Source organism: Artemia sp. Qi Xiang Cuo, chromosome 5 (genome assembly GCF_049724085.1).
Source record: "Artemia sp. Qi Xiang Cuo chromosome 5, ASM4972408v1, whole genome shotgun sequence".
Taxonomy (NCBI): Eukaryota; Metazoa; Arthropoda; class Branchiopoda; order Anostraca; family Artemiidae; genus Artemia; species Artemia sp. Qi Xiang Cuo.
Genome location: NC_142798.1, coordinates 56631471 through 56652246, shown reverse-complemented (window position 1 = coordinate 56652246; position 20776 = coordinate 56631471). Strand labels below are relative to the sequence as shown.

The 20776-nt window shown below is 38.2% G+C and overlaps 1 protein-coding gene across 2 annotated transcripts in view; it reads left to right on the top strand.

Annotated features, from left to right (window-relative positions):
• The window catches only part of RIOK2 (RIO kinase 2), a 102324-nt gene that overhangs the window by 27594 nt on the left and 53954 nt on the right, over window positions 1–20776 (top strand). For both annotated transcript variants that reach the window (XM_089089752.1, XM_089089753.1), the window contains exons 4-6: window positions 3846–4055; window positions 5732–5923; window positions 7154–7246. In XM_089089752.1, the coding sequence (XP_088945878.1) occupies window positions 3846–4055; window positions 5732–5923; window positions 7154–7246 (495 nt within the window). The remainder of the gene's footprint in view (window positions 1–3845; window positions 4056–5731; window positions 5924–7153; window positions 7247–20776) is intronic.

The following is a 20776-nucleotide window of genomic DNA, read 5'->3' as shown; positions in this document are numbered from 1 at the left end:
CTAATCAATTTATCCGCAACTAGACGGGCCAGTCTTTTGTGACAGATGTCTCAAGGGATTGCAGATGGAAATACCGTGGCCACCTACAACGTATGAATAATCTCCAACTACTCAATGTGGTACTCCACTGAAAACTAACAGGTTCACGCTGCAGAGGCAGACCCAGATATACCCTGCAACGAACTTACCAATCTATGTGGCCTGCACAATTCAATTTAACCTCTGTGCGAGGACATATTGGCAGCCAATGGGACTATTGCTGGTTTTTTTATACCCTGGGTGCTTCTAAAGGTACGGGTAGGTCTAAGGACATTACTGAAAGATATTCGTTTCATAGCAATTATAAATTGGGCAGGAAGACCTAAGGTTTTGAGGGTTAGACCTAAGGTTTAGTTTATAAATTGCATTCTCATTATCTGTAATATAAGTACCGAAAATTTAATCTTATTTTATATTGGTTGAAAGAAAAATTCAAAAAAAAATTATCCAAAGAAAAATAAAGGGCCATATCAAAACCTAAAACAAGTACAAATAAGGTCGCATAATAATTTAAACTTAAATGAACAGAAATTACTATTAATGGATAATGAAACTCAAAACAAAGAAATCAAAATGAATAATCGTATCAAACACAAAAATGATAGTAGTTCTGTCATTTGGGTTAGCAGATGAAACCCAAAACGAACAGAAATTCGAATGAAACAAGCAGACATTGCTACAAGTAAGAATAGGCCTACTGTCCTCTGTTGGGTATGTCTTAAAGAAAAATTTGGACTTGACAAATTAATACAACCAGCTTTTCCCCCTTAATTTTGTCTAGATTGAGGTTTCCTTGATCCTGTTTACCTGCCCTTAACCTATTAAGCGGATAAGCGAATAAAAATGGAATTTTTGGGATTCAACTTGATACAAACAAGTTTTAGCTTAAGGGACCGTGCCCCCTACCTAAAACTTGCTTTTACATTTGAGTCAATTTGATGCCGGGATTGGCGATTTCAATTTTAAGCAGTTGAGAAAATAAAAAGTTTGTTCGCCCTTTTTCGGGCGCCAATTTCTGGTGAATCAATATTCTTTTTCCCGCGAACTGCGGTCTCATTGGCCAAAGATTTTAAGAGTGCAAGTTTCAAGCCATTCAGAGAAAAACATTCTTTGATGTTTGGTAAAGAGCCAATATTTTCCCTCCCTTATTTTTATTTTGCACATGGGGTCCTCTTAACGCAAAGGCTTAAGGATACAAGTTTTGAGCGGATCAGGATATTTTTTATTGTACATTGGGATACCGTTTGCGCCAGAACTTGGAGATGTATGTTTCAAGGCGTTTGAAGTTTGAATAAAAAAGAAATAGCCCTTTTTCGGGGGAACCGGCATTTTTTCTGTTTTGAATTGGGATTCTCTTGGCTAAGGACTTAGGATATAAGTTTTGAGTCGAAAAACATTTTTTTCATCCTTCACAGGTAATTTTTTTTGGGGGGGGGGGTATTCCCCCAAGCTAATTTTTAATATTAGGCTGTCTTTTTTTTTTACCGGGGACTTAAGGTAGCAATTTTCTATTGACCAGTGATATATAAGGTTTTGTGCCTTTTCTGGTCAACCCCCTCCAAAAAATACTTGGCCACAATTGCTTTGGTACCTGATGCGCGAAAGTTTCAAGCCCATCGGAAAAAATTCGGCCGCAATTTCTTGGGGAGGTCCTGTACCTCAAAGCTAAATTTTTATTGCACAATATAGTTCACTTGGCCGAGGGACTTAGTTTTAGGTTTCAAGCCGTTCAGAAGTATAGTCTGTTGGCCTTTTTTCCTGCTCTATTTTTTGAAAATTGAATTTCCTTAGCGCAAGGGCTTTCGGATGTAAGTTTAAGCCAATTAAGCCTGTTTTATTTTCCATTTTCAGGCCTTATTTCTGGAGGGTCCGCACCTACCTTGGCTGATGATTCCCTTTGCCCAGAAACTTACTGGTGGTAGTTGAAGCCGTTCGTAAAAAAAATTATTGGTCATTTTATGGCCCTCTTTCAGGGTGACCAATGTTTTGTTTTATGTCTGTTATCTTCTGCATTAAGATCCTCTTGTCCCAAAGATACAAGTTTATAAGAGTAGATTAAAAGACATAAGATATCTTTATAAAGATATAAAGATATAAGAGTTGAATAAGAGTTGATCGTAGGTTTCAAAATGATCAGAGACAACTTCTTGGATCATTTCCAGGCCCCCTAACAACATTAGCTTATATATATACATCATTATATCATATGCGCCATTATTCATTTTTAATATTAGGCTGTTGTTTTTTTATTTTACCGGGGACTTAAGGTAGCAATTTTCTATTGACCAGTGATATACAAGGTTTTGTGCCTTTTCTGGTCAACCGCCTCCAAAAAATACTTGGCCACAATTACTTAGGTACATGATGCGCGAAAGTTTCAAGCCCATCGGGAAAAATTCGGCCGCAATTTTTTGGGGAGGTCCTGTACCTCAAAGCTAAATTTTCATTGCACAATATAGTTCACTTGGCCGAGGGACTTAGTTTTAGGTTTTAAGCCGTTCAGAAGTAAAGTCTATTGGCCTTTTTTCCAGCTACTTTTTGAAAATTGAGTTTCCTTAGCGCAAGGGCTTTCAGATGTAAGTTTAAGCCAATTAAACCAATTTTTTTTCCCATTTTCAGGCCTTATTTCTGGAAGGTCCGCACCTACCTTGGCTGATGATTCCCTTTGCCCAGAAACTTACTGGTGGTAGTTGAAGCCGTCCGTAAAAAAAATTATTGGTCATTTTGTGGCCCTCTTTCAGGGTGAAAGAGGCCCTCTTTTGTGGCCCTCCAAAAAATACTTGGCCACAATTGCTTAGGTACATGATGCGCGAAAGTTTCAAGCCCGTCGGAAAAAATTCGGCCGCAATTTCTTGGGGAGGTCCTGTACCTCAAAGCTAAATTTTTATTGCACAATATAGTTCACTTGGCCGAGGGACTTAGTTTTAGGTTTCAAGCCGTTCAGAAGTAAAGTCTGTTGGCCTTTTTTCCAGCTCTGTTTTTGAAAATTGAGTTTCCTTAGCGCAAGGGCTTTCAGGTGTAAGTTTAAGCCAATTAAACCAATTTTTTTCCCATTTTCAGGCCTTATTTCTGGAAGGTCCGCACCTACCTTGGCTGATGATTCCCTTTGCCCAGAAACTTACTGGTGGTAGTTGAAGCCGTCCGTAAAAAAAATTATTGGTCATTTTGTGGCCCTCTTTCAGGGTGACCAATGTTTTGTTTTATGTCTGTTATCTTCTGCATTAAGATCCTCTTATCCCAAAAACTTAAAGATAAAAGTTTATAAGAGTTGATTAAAAGATATAAGATATCTTTATAAAGATATAAAGATATAAGAGTTGATTAGGAAAAAAGTCTTTGGCGCTTGCTGGGCACCATTATTTGGGGAGGGAAGGCTGTGCCCATAAACTAAATTTTTTCTTACGTTAGGTTCCTCCTCTCCCAGGGATTTACGGCCGTAAGTTTCAAAATGATCAGAGAGAACTTCTTGGATCATTTCCAGACCCCCTAACAACATTAGCTTATATATATACATCATTATATCATATGCGCCATTATTCTTGAAAGTTATAAGCAAATTAGAAAAAAATTAAAATTTTTTTGGGCGGTGGGAAAAGCTGCACTCAGCTATAGAATAATAGCGAAAATGTTTTGTTATGCAAAAAATTGAAACCGTAGAGCTGCAGAAAAATAACAACCAAAAACTTGCAAAGGGATATAAACCTTAAGTAATCGGTCATATACCTAAGAAAAGTTGCTGTAATTTTGTTCTCTATCTGCTTTAGTTTTATCGTAGGCTAAACTAAAAAAAAATATTTTTTTTTTAGATTGGGGAGAACATCGTTTCGAAAGATAAAGGAGAAGAGAGACTATCATGGAAAGCGGCAGTCTTGCTCGTGGATTTATTTGTCAAGACTCTCTGCTACACGAGAATTTGCCTATATGAAAGCATTAAGAGAAAGAGGATTTCCAGTCCCAGAGCCAATTGATTTCAACCGACACTGTGTGGTTATGGAACATATTGAAGGCGTCCCATTGTATGATAAGTTTATTCCAGACTTTACGTGAACATTTATTTTATAAGTAAATTTTACATTTGAGAGTAGAGATGGCTAAGCAATATTTTTTATTGGAAGGTGCAATGAGAATAAATTGAAGACAACGATGTAGGCCTGTAATCTCTACTTGAGTGTCTTTTGCAAAGCCTATAAAATATATAACGATTGAAGCAGCACCATATTAAAAATTTGCCGATGGGCCTAATGACCTTTGTAGTCTATGGGGATGAACCTCTGTTCACATATTTTAGAGTATTATGTGGACATATGTTTCTTGTGACTCCTTAAAAGCCATCATAAGTAAAAATTATTCATCGACTACAATTATCCTTTTGATACCCCTCCCCCTTTCGAAAGTGGCGAGTCCTAGTTTCCTTTATGATTTTCGCCTAAGGAAACAGAAATCTGCAAACGGTTGTCGTTTTTTCTCTCTTTCCATCCCAATTTGGAAATTATTCTTAGTCCCCTTTTTATGCCAAGTGTAACTTTGAAACATGAGAGCAGGTGTGGAAGGATGAAATTGTATGATAGATGAACCAAAATTTGCACAGGGACAGAAAAGGCTAACGCATGATGTGTCAATATTCTGACGCTAAGGGTAGAATCAATCATTTTCAATTACATATACAAATGACATAAAATCTGATGAATAGTGCTGTTATAAATTCATCCCTTTAAAAGACTGATTGTAAATTATCCAATTACTGTGTGACTTCTTCTCTATATTGCTCAAAATTTGTCTTAACGAATGTCAATTTTAATTTAATTGGATTAGCCGCGTCAATATTCTAGGAGTATAAAAAAGGAGAAAGAAAGAAAAAAAAAATTACAAGTCCAACGGCATTTGTCAAGGGCCATTCAAAGTCTTAATACGGGCTTCCATTTAAGCTGTAACAAAGACGAACGAAAACACAGAAATCCTTTAAGACCGCAAATTTATGTCGGTCGTTGTGAGCAAACAGTAACATCTAGCAGCTCTCCTCTTGACTGTAATGCTATCACTCAAGCAGTTTCTCAACTCTATTATATTTCTTTTGCTTTTTATCGTGATTTGAGTTGCAGCTACAACCTAGTGAAGAACGTACCTTGGCTGATAGTAACCTTAAACTAAAAAAAGCGTTAAAAAAAACTGGCTAGTGATAAAAATCGCTTTCTGTTGCTGATTCAGGAACGGTAACTATTATCTCGAATAGTCTTAATCGTAAAATGTGATTTCAAAAACAAATTTATGGGAATTTTGAAATATAGCCTGAAGATTTCATGCAACCATTTTTAGGGGGTTTCAGGCTGAAATCCTCTAAAAATGGCGTTAGATCGAAACAAAAAGTACACCATTGGAATCACCATGGCTGAAATTTCTATACAGGATACAGTATTTTGGATGCAGTAGCACTGGAAAGTCAAAGAGAGCTGCTTAAGGGCGGATTTTAAACTAAATTGCTATACCTACTGTCTTTTGTAATTAACCAAAAATAATGTTAAAATGAAATCCATTTTTGACAAAAAAACTACATCTTCGTATACAAAATGATGTTAGGTTTGGTATTATAATGAAGCGCTACCAAAATTCTATGGTTATAGTGTTTTTAATCTCAGTTGAATCCTGGTAAATAACGAGAATTCAGGTTTATCTATTTAAAATTTAAAATTTTTAGGTGCCAAGTGAGAGAATTGGATGATCCTGCAGCGTTGTATGATGCATTAATGGACTTGATTGTCCAACTTGCCAACTCCGGTGTTATTCATTCTGACTTTAATGAATTCAACTTGATGGTAACAGAAGAAGGAAAACCAATACTTATCGACTTTCCTCAAATGGTTTCAGTGTCTCATTCAAATGCAGAAATGTAAGGATTTTGATTAGTTTGCTGCGTGCTGATGTAGGAGCGACGTCTGTGGATTATATTTGTCTTATTTAATGTTTGAATAACGAATATTAAGATGATTGTATTGTCGGCATTTCTTTCTTCTTTTTTTGTTGTAAGTAAACTAGATATAATTTCACACCAGATAATTTCAAAGGGAGATTTTTAATTCGTCGTTTGGGTTGATCTTGCACAATTATTGCCCAAACTATAAACCTGCTCTTCTGTAGTATATCGAGGAAGAGAATTGTAGTAACAAGGATGGAGTATGAAGAATTGATTTAGTGTCTTATTGGGTTTCTGGTGCATATGGAATCTTCTTAATGTATTTGTAGCTACTACTACTTCTTGCACCTTATGTAGAAATAAAACAATTTTTTTTTGTTTTTTTCCGCCGATCCACCGCTCGACTAGACATTAAGTTAGCACTTTATTGAAAACACAGACAATTTTTCTGCTTATAAGAAGTAAAAAATTTTGCTTAGTTTGTTGTTGGCTTATACCCTTATTAGCTTATTTTGACAAACCAAGCTGTTGTATGTCAAACAAATAAGGTGTACGGAAATATGGTTCAATCCTTTTGAATAGGGATTTAAATAAAGAAAGACAAAGGTGGTTCAGTCACGTTATACGAATTAAGAATGATTGGTTGCCAAAAAAAGAGTGCTTTTTGGCCATTGAGCCGGGGCAAAACAGAAAGCAGGACGTTCTGGAATAGGGAGGGATGGGGTATGTAGAAAAGATTCGAAAGAAGCAGGAACTTCCAGGAGGGATGTAAAGATCGAAGCTCTGGACATATTGAAGAAGTAGAGGAGAGTGGGCTTCTATATTTTTCTTGTATGGTTTGATACCACGATGAGTTAGTAGCAATAGTAGTGATACGTCTATTTCAAATACGCTCAATTTTTCATCTTCTGATTTTTAATTTATGTCTTTCGGCTTGTTCTGTTATTATTTTAATTTCCCTTATTGTCTTGAGTAACAAAGCTTCTATTAACAATCAGTTAAGGATTTTACAACCGAAAGATCTCCTTAAAAAGCATTCATTTCAACTAACTATACTGTGTTGCCATATAATGGAGTTGATATCCCCCCAAAGTTTTATTAATTGGTTTTTTTTAGGGTTATTTTTGTGGGTTCTTCTAATATAAAATTTTCTCCAAATTTTTTTTTTTTTTTTTTTTTTTTTTTTAAATCCTTTTCTTCTTTTAGGTATTTCAATCGTGATGTGAGGTGTATTATCGACTATTTTAAGAGAAAGTTCAACTTTGAAAGCGAATTCCACCCAGTTTTTAGTGATATTGTGTAAGTCAGTTCTTTTATTTTCTGTTGCCACTTTTTTTAAGTTCTCAAAACTCTTTGTATTTCTTATATCTATTTCAAATTTTTTAAAGATATTAAATGACCTCAAATAGGAAAGCATAGATTAGGAATATTCTGGAAAGATTCAAGATCCGAATGTTTTCTTTGCTTTCTTTAGCAATGGAATTTTTATTTTAGTAATCAAAAAATTATGGCGCTAGTAAAGTTAAAGCAGTTACAAGATTGAGAAAACATTGGGTAAATAGTAAAAAAAGAACGTGTTTTTTATTGTGTTTCACGAAAAATGTTGGCTCCAATAAGCCATTCTTTGCTGTTAAAGCTTTTCAGTGAGTTCAGATATCGTAGAAGGGTACATGCCCACGTGGAGTTTATTAAAAAACTTAATTATTGTATTAATTCGGTTTTTGCCCGAAAAGCACTTCCCTTTAAGGGCATTTCTCGCCTTATTTACTTCTGCTGTGTATGTTTCTCTATCTAAATGCACTTTAGATCGAGGAGGTATTTTGGGTGTCTAAAGTAGCTACTAATGAAAGTCATTGGGATTTTCTTTTGATCTCTTTTTTGCTTTACCTATGTTTCCAAATAACTTAAATAATTTTAACTGTTGGATTAAGAACAAAAATAGGGCACGGTGACTTTCCCAAATGATCTGATCCTTTCGATGGACTCTATGGAATAGCTAATGCAAACGCTACTCATATTGCAGGAAGAAGCTATGAAAATAGTACTGTAGGTGAAATCGGTCACAACTAAGATCATGGTCTTCGACCCATCTTTTGATAATATTAGCCCTCGGCCCCGTTACTAACATCAAAGTGGTCCAGTATAGAACACCACACAGAGTTGAGTCAGGAACTTGACACATCTTGGCTCAGTCATTACCGATGATGCTTGCTCCTTTCTAAAACTTAAGCGAAACTAATTAAAGCAGAGTAACGCACTTTGGGTAGATTAACCCGTAAGCTTCTGTACAAAACATGGAATGTTTGACACCCTAGTCGGTTGTGTGATTCTTTCGGGAGCCGTAACCTGGCTCTACATAGTCGCAGCACTCTAAGTCTTTGACTTAGTTGAGAAAAAAATTCTTCGTAGGATTGAAGGCCTGAGATGGCGTGACTTCGTCAGCAATAAGTAGCTACTGCAGACGATTAAGCATGCTCTTCTCGGGCTAAACAGTACCGTCACATACACCCTCAGATGTTTTGTTAGATTTTCTTCTGTATAAACTGGTTGAAAGTGACCGTATGGCTGACCAAAGCAGCAATGGTCTGTCAGCCGTTCCGAATACCTGAAGATAGCAAAACATTGACATGTAGTAGTAGTAGGCGTAATCGAATGCCAGCATCTGAAGTTACTCTACGCTTAGTTGTGACCTTTAGGAGGCATAGGTTAACTGAATAGGCCAACCTCCGGTGCATACAATATTGTCATTACCGCATTCTGTAAGCAGGAAACACTTATACGACTCTTTCTCTCTGCAACAGTTTAGTTACAGAGCTGTAATTGACCTGGACATGCAACAGATAAAAGAATAAAACAGCTTTTATAAACGCTCAGAGATACTGTATAGGACGGAATTAGGAATAAACCCCTTCAAACAGAAGCAATGCTTTAGCGTTGCATATAGTAGAGAGCCATAAGGCTTCAATATATTATTTATCATTTATCTATTATTAATTAAGAAAACTTTTTCCACAAAATAAGTTTTTAAAAGAAAAGTAAAGAACTCCATTAAACAAAAAATGAGCAAAAATGAAATAAAATAATCTACCAAGCGTGAAACTACCACAAGTCAGCATCGATAAATAAATGAAACCCAAAACGAACAGTCATTACAATAAATAACCGAGTCAAACTCAAAACGAGCAGAAATTAACACAAATTGGGAGCAAAACCCCCTATGCCTTCCCAAGGCCAGAACAAAATTTGCACTTTACTGAAAAAAATAAATGTTTTTACTTTTATAACTTTAATAAATCAAATAATATTAACATTTGATTACTAAATATCAGTATCTGTATATTAAACTGACAATGCACATTCATTTGTATTTTTTCAGTAAAGTGCAAATTTTGTTCTGGCTTGGGAAGGCATAGGGGTTTTGCGCCTATTCGATTATTAAAAAGGGCACTAGCCCTTTGAATTTCAAATTGAATGAGCCCTTTTTTGAAGTTTCTACGACAACGCCTTCTATAAAAACCTTATATGCCCCCAGGGCATAACTTCAAACCCTTGCGCTGAGGGCTGTGGGGGAGTATCCTCCTCAAAAACATATTTTCTATGTGGAGATCAACTACGCTGAACAAAATGGCTATCTCAAAATTTTTATTGGATGTGTATGGAGGAATTATGGGTGTGGGGGGGGGGCTAGTTGCCCTCCAATCGCTTTCGACTATTAAAAAGGGCACTAGCCCTTTGAATTTCCAGTTGAATGAGCTTTTTTTGAAGTTTCTACGACAACGCCTTCAATAAAAACCGTATATGTCCCCAGGGTCTGACTTAAAACCCGTGCATTGAGAGGTTTGGGGGATTGTCCTCCTCAAAAACTTATTTTCTATATGTAAATCAACTAGGCTAAGTCGAAAGAAATGGCTATCTCAAAATTTGTATTGGATATATTTGGGGGACTGATGGGGGTGGGGGGAGGGGGTTAGTTGCCCTTCAATCAGTTTCGACGATTACAAAGGGCACTAGCCCTTAGAATTTCCAATCGAATGAGCCTGTTTTGAAGTTTCTACGACAACACCTTCTATAAAGCATTATATGTCCTCTGGACGTAACTTAAATCCCTTGCCTTGAGGGCTGTGGGGCAGTATCCTCCTTAAAAACCTATTTTCTATCTGGAAATCAACTAGCCTACGCTGAACAAAATGGCTATCTCAAAATTTTGATTGGCTGTGTTTGGGGGAATGATGGGCATGGGGCGGAGGGGGCTAGTTGCCATGTAATCACTTTAGAATATTAAAAAGGGCACTAGCCCTTTGAATTTTCAATTGAATGAGCCTGTTTTGAAGTTTCTACGACAACGCCTTCTATAAAAACCTTATATGCAACCAGGGCATAACTTAAAACCCTTGTTCTGAGGGTTGTGGGGGAGTGTCCTCCTCAAAAACATATTTTCTATCTGGAAATCAACTACGCTGAACAAAATGGCTATCTCAAATTTTGATTGGATGTGTTTGGGGGAATAATGGGCGTGGGAGGGGGGGCTAGCTGCCTTTCATTAAAAACTTTATATGCCCCCAGGGCATAACTTACAACCCTTACCCTGAGGGCTGTGGGGGAAGGGGTTGTCATCCTTAAAGACCTAATTTCCAAAACTTTCAACTACGTTGAATAAAATGTCTATCTAAAAATTTTGATTTTATGTGTTGGGGGAAAAGGTGGGCGTGAGAGGGGAGTTAGTTGCCCTCAAATCTTTTTCGACTATTAAAAAGGGTAGGCTACTAGCTCTTTGAATTTCAAATCGAATGAGCCCTTTTTCAAGTTTCTACGACAAAGATTTCAATAAAAAACCTTATATGCCCCAGGGCATTACTTATAATCCTTGCCCTCAGGGTTGTGAGGGAATGTCCTCCTCAAAAATATATTTTCTATCTGGAAATCAACTACGCTGAACAAAATGGCTATCTAAAATTTTTTATTGGATATGTTTGGGGGGATGACGGGCGTGGAGGGGGGGGGCTAGTTGCCCTCCAATCACTTTCGACTATTAAAAAGGACACTATTCCTTTGAATTTCCAATCGAATGAGCTTTGTTTGAAGTTTCTGCGAAGTTTCTGGCTATCTCAAAATTTTAATTGGATGTGTTTGGGGAAATGATGGGCGTAGGGGGGGGGGCTAGTTGCCCTCCAATCACTTTCGACTATTAAAAAGGTCACTAGTCCTTTGAATTTTCTAATCGAATAAGCCTTTTTTGAAGTTTCTATGACAGCGCCTTCTATAAAACCTTATATGCCCCCACGGCATAACTTAAAACCCTTGCCCTGAGGGTTGTGGGGGAGTGTCCTCCTCAAAAACATATTTTTATCAGGAAATCAACTACGCTGAACACAAAAGCTATCTCAAAATTTTGATTGAATGTGTTTGGGGGAATGATGGGCGTAGGGGGGGGGGGGGCATTTTGCCTTCCAATAACTTTATACTATTAAAAAGGGAATTAGCCCATCGAATTTCCAATCGATTGAGCCTTGTTTGAAGTTTCTACGACAACGCCTTCTATAAAAACCTTATATGCCCCCAGGGCATAACTTAAAACCCTTGCCCCGAGGGTTGTGGGGGAGTGTCCTCCTCAAAAACATATTTTCTATCTGGAAAACAACTATGCTGAACAAAATGGCTATCTCACAATTTTCATTGGATATGTTAGGGGGAATGATGGGCGTGGGGGGGGGCTAGTTGCCCTCCAATTACCTTCGACAATTAAAAAGAGAATTAACCACTCAGATTTTCTATCAAATGAGCCCTTTTAGAACTTTCTGCGACGACTTCTTCGATACGAAGTGCCCGGGTATGGAGAAAAAAAAACACATTGTGCCCACATCGTTCTTTACTTAGGCAGCACTAGCGCGCGTCAGCCGCTATCCAATCACTTTCAAATATAAAAAAAGGCACTAGCCATTTCAATTTCCAATTGAATGAGCCCTTATGAAGTTTCTACGACAACGCTTTCAATAAAAACTTTATATGCCCCCAGGGCATAACTTACAACCCTTGCCCTGAAGGCTGTGGGGGGAGTGGTAGTAATCCTTAAAGACATAATTTCCAGAACTTTCTACTACGTTGAACAAAATGGCTATCGAAAAATTTTAATTGGATGTATTTGGGGGAATAATGGGCGTGGGGGAGGGGGGGGGGCAGTTGCCCTCCAATCACTTTCGAATATTAAAAAGGGCACTAGCCCTTTCAATTTCCAATCAAATGAGTCCCTTTTGAAATTTTTATGACAACGCTTTCTATAAGAACCTTGTATGCCCCCCACGGCATAACTTAAAACCCTTGCCCTGAGGGTTGTGGGGGAGTGTCCTCCTCAAAAACATATTTTCTATGCGGAAATCAATTACGCTGAACAAAATGGCTATCTGAAAATTTGGATTGGATGTGTTTTGGGGAATGATGGGCGTAGGAGGGGGGGGGGGGCTAGTTGCCCTCCAATCACTTTCGACTATTAAAAAGGGCACTATCCCTTCGAATTTCCAATCGAATGAGCCTTTTTTGAAGTTTATACGACAACGCCTTCTGTAAAAACCTTATATGCCCCCAGGGCATAACTTAAAACCCTTGCCCCGAAGGTTTTGGGGGAGTGTCCTCCTCACAAACATATTTTCTATCTGGAAATCAACTACGCTGAACAAAATGGCTACCACAAAATTTTCAGTGGATATGTTTGGGGGAAGGAGGGGCGTGGGGGGGGGGCTAGTTGCCCTCCAATCACTTTCGACTATTAAAAAGGGCACTAGCCACTCCAATTTCCGATCGAATGGACCCTTTTGAAGTTTCTACGACAACACTTTCAATAAAAACTTTATATGCCCCCAGGTACAACCCTTGCCCTGAGGGCTCTGGGGGGAGCGGTATTCATCCTTAAAGACCTAATTTCGAAAACTTTCAACTGCGTTGAATAAAATGGCTCTCTCAAAATTTTGATTGGATGTATTTGGGGGAATAATGTGCGTGGGGGAGGGGGGGTGGGCTAGTTGCCCTCCAATCACTTTTAACTACTGAAAAGAGCTCTAGTCCTTGGAATTTCCAATCGAATGAGCCCTTTTTGAACTTTCTACGTCAACGCTTTTTATAAAAACCTTATATCCACCCAGGGCGGAACTTAAAACCCTTGCCCTGAGGGTTGTGGGGGAGTGTCCTCCTCACAAACATATTATCTATCTGGACATCAACTACGCTGAACAAAATGGCTATCTCAAAATTTTGATTGGATGTGTTTGGGGGAATGATGGGCATGGGGTGGGGGGGGGGGCTAGTAGCCCTCCAATTACTTTCGACTATTAAAAATGGCACTAGCCACTCCAATTTCCAATCGAATGAGCCCTTTTCGAAGTTTCTTCGACAACTCCTTCGATACGAAGAGCCTGGGTATGGAGAAAAAAAAAACACACATTGTGCCCACATCTTTCTTTACTTAGGCAGCGTTAGCGCGCGTTAGTCGCTATCAAATCACTTTCAACTATAAAAAAAGGCACTAGCCCTTTCAATTTCCAATTGAATGAGCCCTTTTGAAGTTTCTACGACAACTCTATCTATAAAAAACTTACATGCCCTCAGGGGATAACTTACAACCCTCGCACCGGGGGCTGTGGGGGGAGGGGTTTTCATCCTTAAAGACCTAATTTCCAAAACTTTCAAATACGTTGAATAAAATGGCTATCTAAAAATGTTGATTGGATATGTTTGGGGGAATGATGGGCTTGGGGGAGGGGCTCTTTGCCCTCCCATCACTTTCTACTATTAAAAAGGGAACTAGCCCTTTGAATTTCCAAACGAATGAGCTCCTTTTGAAGTTTCTACAACAACGCCTTCTATAAAAACCTTATATGCCCCCAGGGCATAACTTAAAACCCTTGCCCTTAGGGCTCTGGGGGAGTGTCCTCCTCAAAAACATATTTTCTATCTCGAAATCAACTACGCTCAACAAAATGGCTATCTCGGAAAGGATGGGCGTGGGGGGGGGGGGGGCTAGTTGCCCTCCAATCACTTTCGACTATTAAAAAGGGCACTAGCCCTTTGAATTTCCAATCCAATGAGTCCTTTCTGAAGTTTCTACGACAACGCCTTCTATAAAAACCTTGTATGCCCCCAGGGCATAAATTAAAACTCTTGGCCTGAGGGTTGTGGGGGAGTGTCCTCCTCAAAAACATATTTTCTATCTGGAAATCAGCTACGCTGAACAAAATGGCTATCTCAAAATTTTGATTGGATGTGTTTGGGAGAATGATGGGCATGGAGGGGGGGGAGGTCTAGTTGTACTCCAATCACTTTCGACAAATAAAAAGGGTACTAGCCCTTTGAATTTCCAATCGGATGAGCTTGTTTTGAAGTTACTGCGACAACGCCTTCTCTAAAAACCTTATATGCCCCAGGGCATAACTTAAAACCCTTGCCCTCAGGGTTGTGGGGGAGTGTCCTCCTCAAAAACAAGTTTTCTAGCTGGAACAAAATGGCTATCTCAAAATTTTGATTGGATGTGTTTGGGGGAATGATGGGCGAGAGAGGGGGGTTGCCAATCAAATCACTTTCGACTATTAAATTGGGCACTATACCTTTGAATTTCCAATCGAATGAGCCCTTTTTCAAGTTTCTACGACAAAGATTTCAATAAAAACTTATATGCCCCGAGGGCATAACTATAACCTTTGCTCTTAAGACTGTGGGGGGAGTGTCCTGCTCAAAGGTATAATTTCCTGAACTTTAACTGCGTGGAACAAAATGGCTATCTCAAAATTTTGATTGGATGTGTTTGGGGAAATGGTGGGCGTGGAAGGGGTGTTAGTTGCCTGCCAATTACTTTCAACTATTAAAAAGGGCACTAGCCCTTTGAATTTCCAATCGAATGAGCCTTTTTTAAAGTTTCTACGACAACGCCTTCTATAAAAGCCTTATATGCCTCTAGGGCATAACTTACAACCCTTGCCCCGAGGGTTGTGGAGGAGTATCCTCCTCTAAAACATATTTTCTATCTGGAAATCAACTACGCTGAACAAAATGGCTATCTCGACATTTTGATTGGATGTGTTTGGGGGTATGATTGGCGTGGGGGGAGGGGGGTTAGTTGCCCTCCAATCACTTTCGACTATTAAAAAGGGCACTAGCCCTTTGAATTTCCAATCGAATGAGCCCCTTTTGAAGTTTCTAGGACAGTGTCTTCTATAAAAACCTTATATGCCCCCAGGGCGTAACTTAAAACCCTTGCCCCGAGGGTTGTGGAGGAGTATCCTCATCAAAAACGTATTTTCTATCTGGAAATCAATTACGCTGAACAAAATGGCTATCTCAAAATTTTGACTGGATGTGTTTGGGGAATGATGTTCGTGGGGGGGGCCTAATTGCCCTCCAATCACTTTCGACTATTAAAAAGGGCACTAGCCACTCCAATTTCCAATCGAATAAGCCCTTTTCGAAGTTTCTACGTCAACTCCTTCGATACGAAGTGCCCGGGTATGGAGAAAAAAAAACACATTGTGCCAACATCGTTCTTTACTTAGGCAGCGCTAGCGCGCTGCCTATGATTATTTTTCCAGAGCCACTTCATACGGAAGGGATGGTGGTAGAAACTTCGAGAGAACTCATTCGATTGAAAATTGAAAAACCTAGTGGTATTTTAAGAGTCGAAAGTGATCAAGGGGTACCCCCCCCCCTTCCCACAATCTTTTTAGTTCCCTTGCCCCTGGTGCAAGGGCTATAAGTTTTGCAAGTTGCCCCTTGTTTATATATAGGGTTTTTATTGGGTAAAGGGGACCTGTTTAATTCTGGGTCTCAAAAAAGGCTTAGGTCTTTAAGGTGAAACTTTCAGTTGGTACTGAGGGGAATTTTTAACAAAATCAAAACAAACTATGTGCCAACTGGTTGTCAAAAGGATGTATCAGCTGAATCTCAGGATCGCCTGAAGTTATTACGTTGAACTTTTCAGGGCCTGGTGAAAGGGTTGTTGAAGAGTGATTGGAGGTCAACCAGCCACCCTTGCTCCTTTTAGATGCCGTCTCGCCTGCAAGACTGATCAAAATATTGAAAATGCTATTTTCTTCAAAATGGTCAAAAGGCCTTGCCTCCGGGGATGCCCTGCCTTCTACAGCCCTAGGGGCAAGGGTAGTAAATTCTACAAATTGCCCATTGTTCACATACACGATTTATCGTTGAGAAAGAGGGGAATGTTTGATCCTGCGTGTGTCCGAAAAGACCAAGGGTATTAAGATGAAACTTCAGGGAATATTGATGGGTTATGTTGAACTAAATAAAAAGACATTATGTGCATCCAGTTATCAAAATGGCATATCTGCAATATCAGGGCCGATACTACTGCTACTGCAACTGCGACTACTTGCAGCAGTGACTACTTTGACTACTTGCAACATTCGACTATGACTACTTTTGACTGCCGCTTCTCCCGACTATAACTACAACTACTTGAAGCTGCGACTACTTCTACTTGTGACTACTTTAAGGAAATATTGAGGGGGATATTAAAGAAACACTATGTGTATGCTGATTGTCAAAGAGGCGTATCAGCAATATCTCAGAAACGGCTAAAGGTATTAAGTCGAAAGCTCCAGGGCATTTTTAAGAGGGTTTTGGAGAGTGATCGGGGACAATCAGCCCCCGACTTGCCTCTTTTAGATGCCCCTTCCCCAACACTGATTGAAATAAAAAAAAAAATCCATTTTCATTAAAATTGTCGAAAGTTTTAATACTTGTGCCTTCAGGGATGCCATGCACCCCATTGCCCCAAGGGTGGAAGCTGTAAATTAAAAAAAAAAATCTATTATTTCTATACAGGATGTTACAGTGCAAAAGGGAGAATGTTTTATCCTGATCCTGGGTGTGTCCGAAAAGGCTAAAGGTATTAAGGTGAAACTTTAGGGGGTGTTAAGGGGAAATTTTGAACTAATCAAAAGACACTACGCATCCAAACGGGCCTATCTGCGCGGACAGCTAAATATTAGGAACGACTAAGGGTATTAACTTGAATTGTGATTTCGACTACGACTACTTGCGACTGCGACTGTGACTATTTGCGATTGTGAATACGATTGCTTTCAGGAAATGTTGAACGAAATCAAAACTCTCTATTTGCATGCTGTTTGTCAGAAGGTCGCATCAGCCATATCCCAGGAACCGCCTAGGGCACTAAGTTGAAACTTTCAGGGTATGTTGAGGTGGATGTTGAAAACTGCTTGGAGGACAAAGGGCCCCCTTCTCGTCCTTTTTAGATGTCCCCCTCTATACTGATTAAAATTTAGAAATAACAACTTTGTTCAAAATTGTCGAAAGATCTAGTTGCTATGCCACCGGTTATGCCATGCCGCGACAGCCCCCGAGGAAATGATTGTAAATTATGTAATTTGCCCATTGTTTACGCACTGAATTTATCATTGGGAAAGAAGAGAATGTCTGACCCTGGGTGTGTCTGGAAAGGCTAAGGGTATTAAGATAAAGCTTTAGGGAATATTAAGGGGGATATTGAACTAAATCAAAAGATACTATATGGATTCAGGTTATCAAAAGGGCGCATCTGCAATATCTTAGGAACGGCTAAGGGCATTAACTTGAAACTTTCAGGGCCACTATTACTACTGCCACCGGTTATGCCATGCCACGACAGCCCCCGAGGAAATGATTGTAAATTATGTAATTTGCCCATTGTTTACGCACTGAATTTATCATTGGGAAAGAAGAGAATGTCTGACCCTGGGTGTGTCTGGAAAGGCTAAGGGTATTAAGATAAAGCTTTAGGGGATATTGAGGGGGATATTGAACTAAATCAAAAGATACTATATGGATTCAGGTTATCAAAAGGGCGCATCTGCAATATCTTAGGAACGGCTAAGGGCATTAACTTGAAACTTTCAGGGCCACTATTACTACTGCGGCTGCGAGCGCAGCTGCTCGTGACTGTAAATATTTGTGATTGCGACTATGATAAATGCGACTACTTGTAATTGTGATTACTTGTGACTACGACTATTTGCGACTCCTACTGTAACTTATTGCGGTTGTGACTACTTCTCACTACGACTGCAACTAATAGCGCCTACGACTACTTGAGAATGCGACTGTGACTAAGGCTACTTGGGATTGCGACTTTGAATACTTGTGACTGTGACTACGACTATTTACGACTCCGGATGCGACAACTCGCGACTGCGACTTGGGGGGATTGCGACTTGAGGGGAGTTTTCAACAACACACACTATTTGCCTGCTGGTTGTCAAAAAGTTGCATCAGCAATATCTCAGGAATGGCTGAGGGTGTTAAGTTGAAACTTTCAGAGCATGTTGAGGTGGGTGTTGAAAAGTACTTGGAGGGTAAAGGGCCCCTCCTCGTTCTTTTTAGATGCCTGACCCCCTCAGTATTGATCAGAATTTTAAAATCCCCACTTGTTCAAAATAGTCTAAAGTTCTAATAGCTATGGCATCAGATGTATCATGCCCCCATAGACCCTAGGAAAAGCGTTGTAAGTTATGCAGTTTGCCCAACGTTTACATACAAGATTTATCATTGTGAAAGAGGGGAATTTTTTACCCTTGTAGTGTCCAAAAATAACAGAGAATATTGAGAGGGGTGCTGCACTAATCAAAAGACACTAACTACATTCAAAGTGTGAAAAGGTTGTATTTTGGTATATCTGTATTGATCTCAGGAACGGCTACGTGTATTAAGTTGAAACTTTCAGGGGATGTTAAAATCAAAGGACGCTATAAATGTATATCCAAATTGCCAAAACACCGCATCATCAGCATTCCAAGAACAGTTAGGGAAGGATATTAAGCTGAAACATTAAGTGAATATTGAGGGGGATGTTGAACTTAATCAAAAGACACTATGTGAATCCTGGTTGTCCAAAGGGCGTAACTGCAATATCTCAAGGCTAATGGCATTTATTTGAAACTTTTGAGGAATGTTGAGATAGGGGTTGAAATAAATCAAAAGATACTATTTGCGTCAGTATTGCCAAAAGGGTGCATGTGTAAATATATAAAAAATGGCTAGGATATTAAGTTTGAATTTCCAGAGAATATTGAACTAAGCCATAAGACACTATGTGTATCCAGGTTAGCGCAACGATTTTTTTCCCAAACCACATCTAGTCATCACTCAAGTAAAAGTCACAAATGAAAAAGTTTGAAGAGTTACAAATGAATAGAACTGAATGTGTCTCTACTATATGTTCTTTGTTCTGTTTGTTTTCATTCATATATAATAATTTGAACATTCTTCCAGGAGGATTTTTTTGTACCTATCTGTAAATTACTGTTGAATTGGAATCTTAGTTCAAGAATCTTTCCAAACCTAGATTTCATGTTGAACAAAATTTATACAATAATTAAATTGAATACACTCAAAGAAAATGGTCATATCACCTTATGCAACTTAAGAATCTAAATCAGAATCGACTATTTTTTCTTTTCTTTTTTTAAGCCGAATGTCTCTAAAAGTCGAGAATTACTCATTAAATTGACAAATACTTAAACTTTGGCCATCAAAAACAAAACAGAAATTAACTTAAAAAACTCCGGAAAAGAAAGTTTTCAAAGAAAAGTAAAGAGCCATATTAAGCTTAAGACGGACAGAAATAAAGGCCTGTAATAATTCAAACAAAGCACCCAGAAATTGCTATCAAGGAAGAAATAAAACCCAAAACGAACAGAAATTAAAATAAGTGATCATAGCAAACATAAAGACAACACATACTAATATGGATGAATAGATGAATCAAGTAAAAATTAAATTGATCGCTCAAATGAACCTTGAAATGAACAAAAATTACTACATACAATACTTAAGCTACTACCCTCTCCCCCTTCCCTTAACTGTAAGTTCTTAAGCCTATTAAGTGATTTGGCCTTTACTGAAAACAAAATGTATAATGAACATGTTTTTTTTTTATATTTATAACATACTTAAACAAAATCTTGAATTGCTGATATTTCCACTAATTGATATCATTATATATTAAATATTCAGTTTATTTTCAATAGTTTTTTCCAGTAATCTTGACTATTATAGTGATTTACTTTTCAATTCTCGTCGACGTCTTGAAAATTTAAAGCATAGGGTCCAAAATAAAGTTTTCAATAAAACGCAAAAGGACACAATAGGCCCTATAACGTCTATGGTTAGGAAAGGAGGAGGGGGCTGTAGCCAAACTCCTGTTTGTTGTAATTTTTGTTTGTTTTAAGTTTGACGTGAGTATTTAATTTAATTTTTATTCTGTTTAGGTCTATTTATTCATAAATAGTTATCTTTTGTTTATCTTTTATCTTTATGTTTTTAATAATTATTTATTTCAATTTCTGCTAGCTTTGGGTTTAATTTATTCTTTGACGGTCATTTTAAGTTTGAATCGTTATAGGAACCTATTTATGCCCGTCTCAATTTTAATATGATTATTTATTTATTTATTTTTTTTTTACAAACTTATTTTTTGGAAAGTTTTTTTTTTAATTAATACTAAAAGCTTCCTTTCCTGTCCAGCTCTAAAACTGATATATTCTACAATGTTTTTATCACATTTTTATTAAGTATCTCTAATTTAATTTCGATTTTGACATAGTTGTTCCTTTTTGCCTCTATTTTGCATCTTTGTTCCCGTTACGGTTTGTATAGGATTTATATACGTTACCTGTACTGCTATATCCTCTGCTGTCCAAATCTGTTTTATAGCCACTTTAATTTAAAACTTTTCTGAAGTATAATTTGTTTGTGTTTTTTTTTTTGTTTTTTTTTAAGTTTACATTGAGGCTTAGAAAGAGAGGGGTGGGGGGACGAAATTTTAAATTTTGT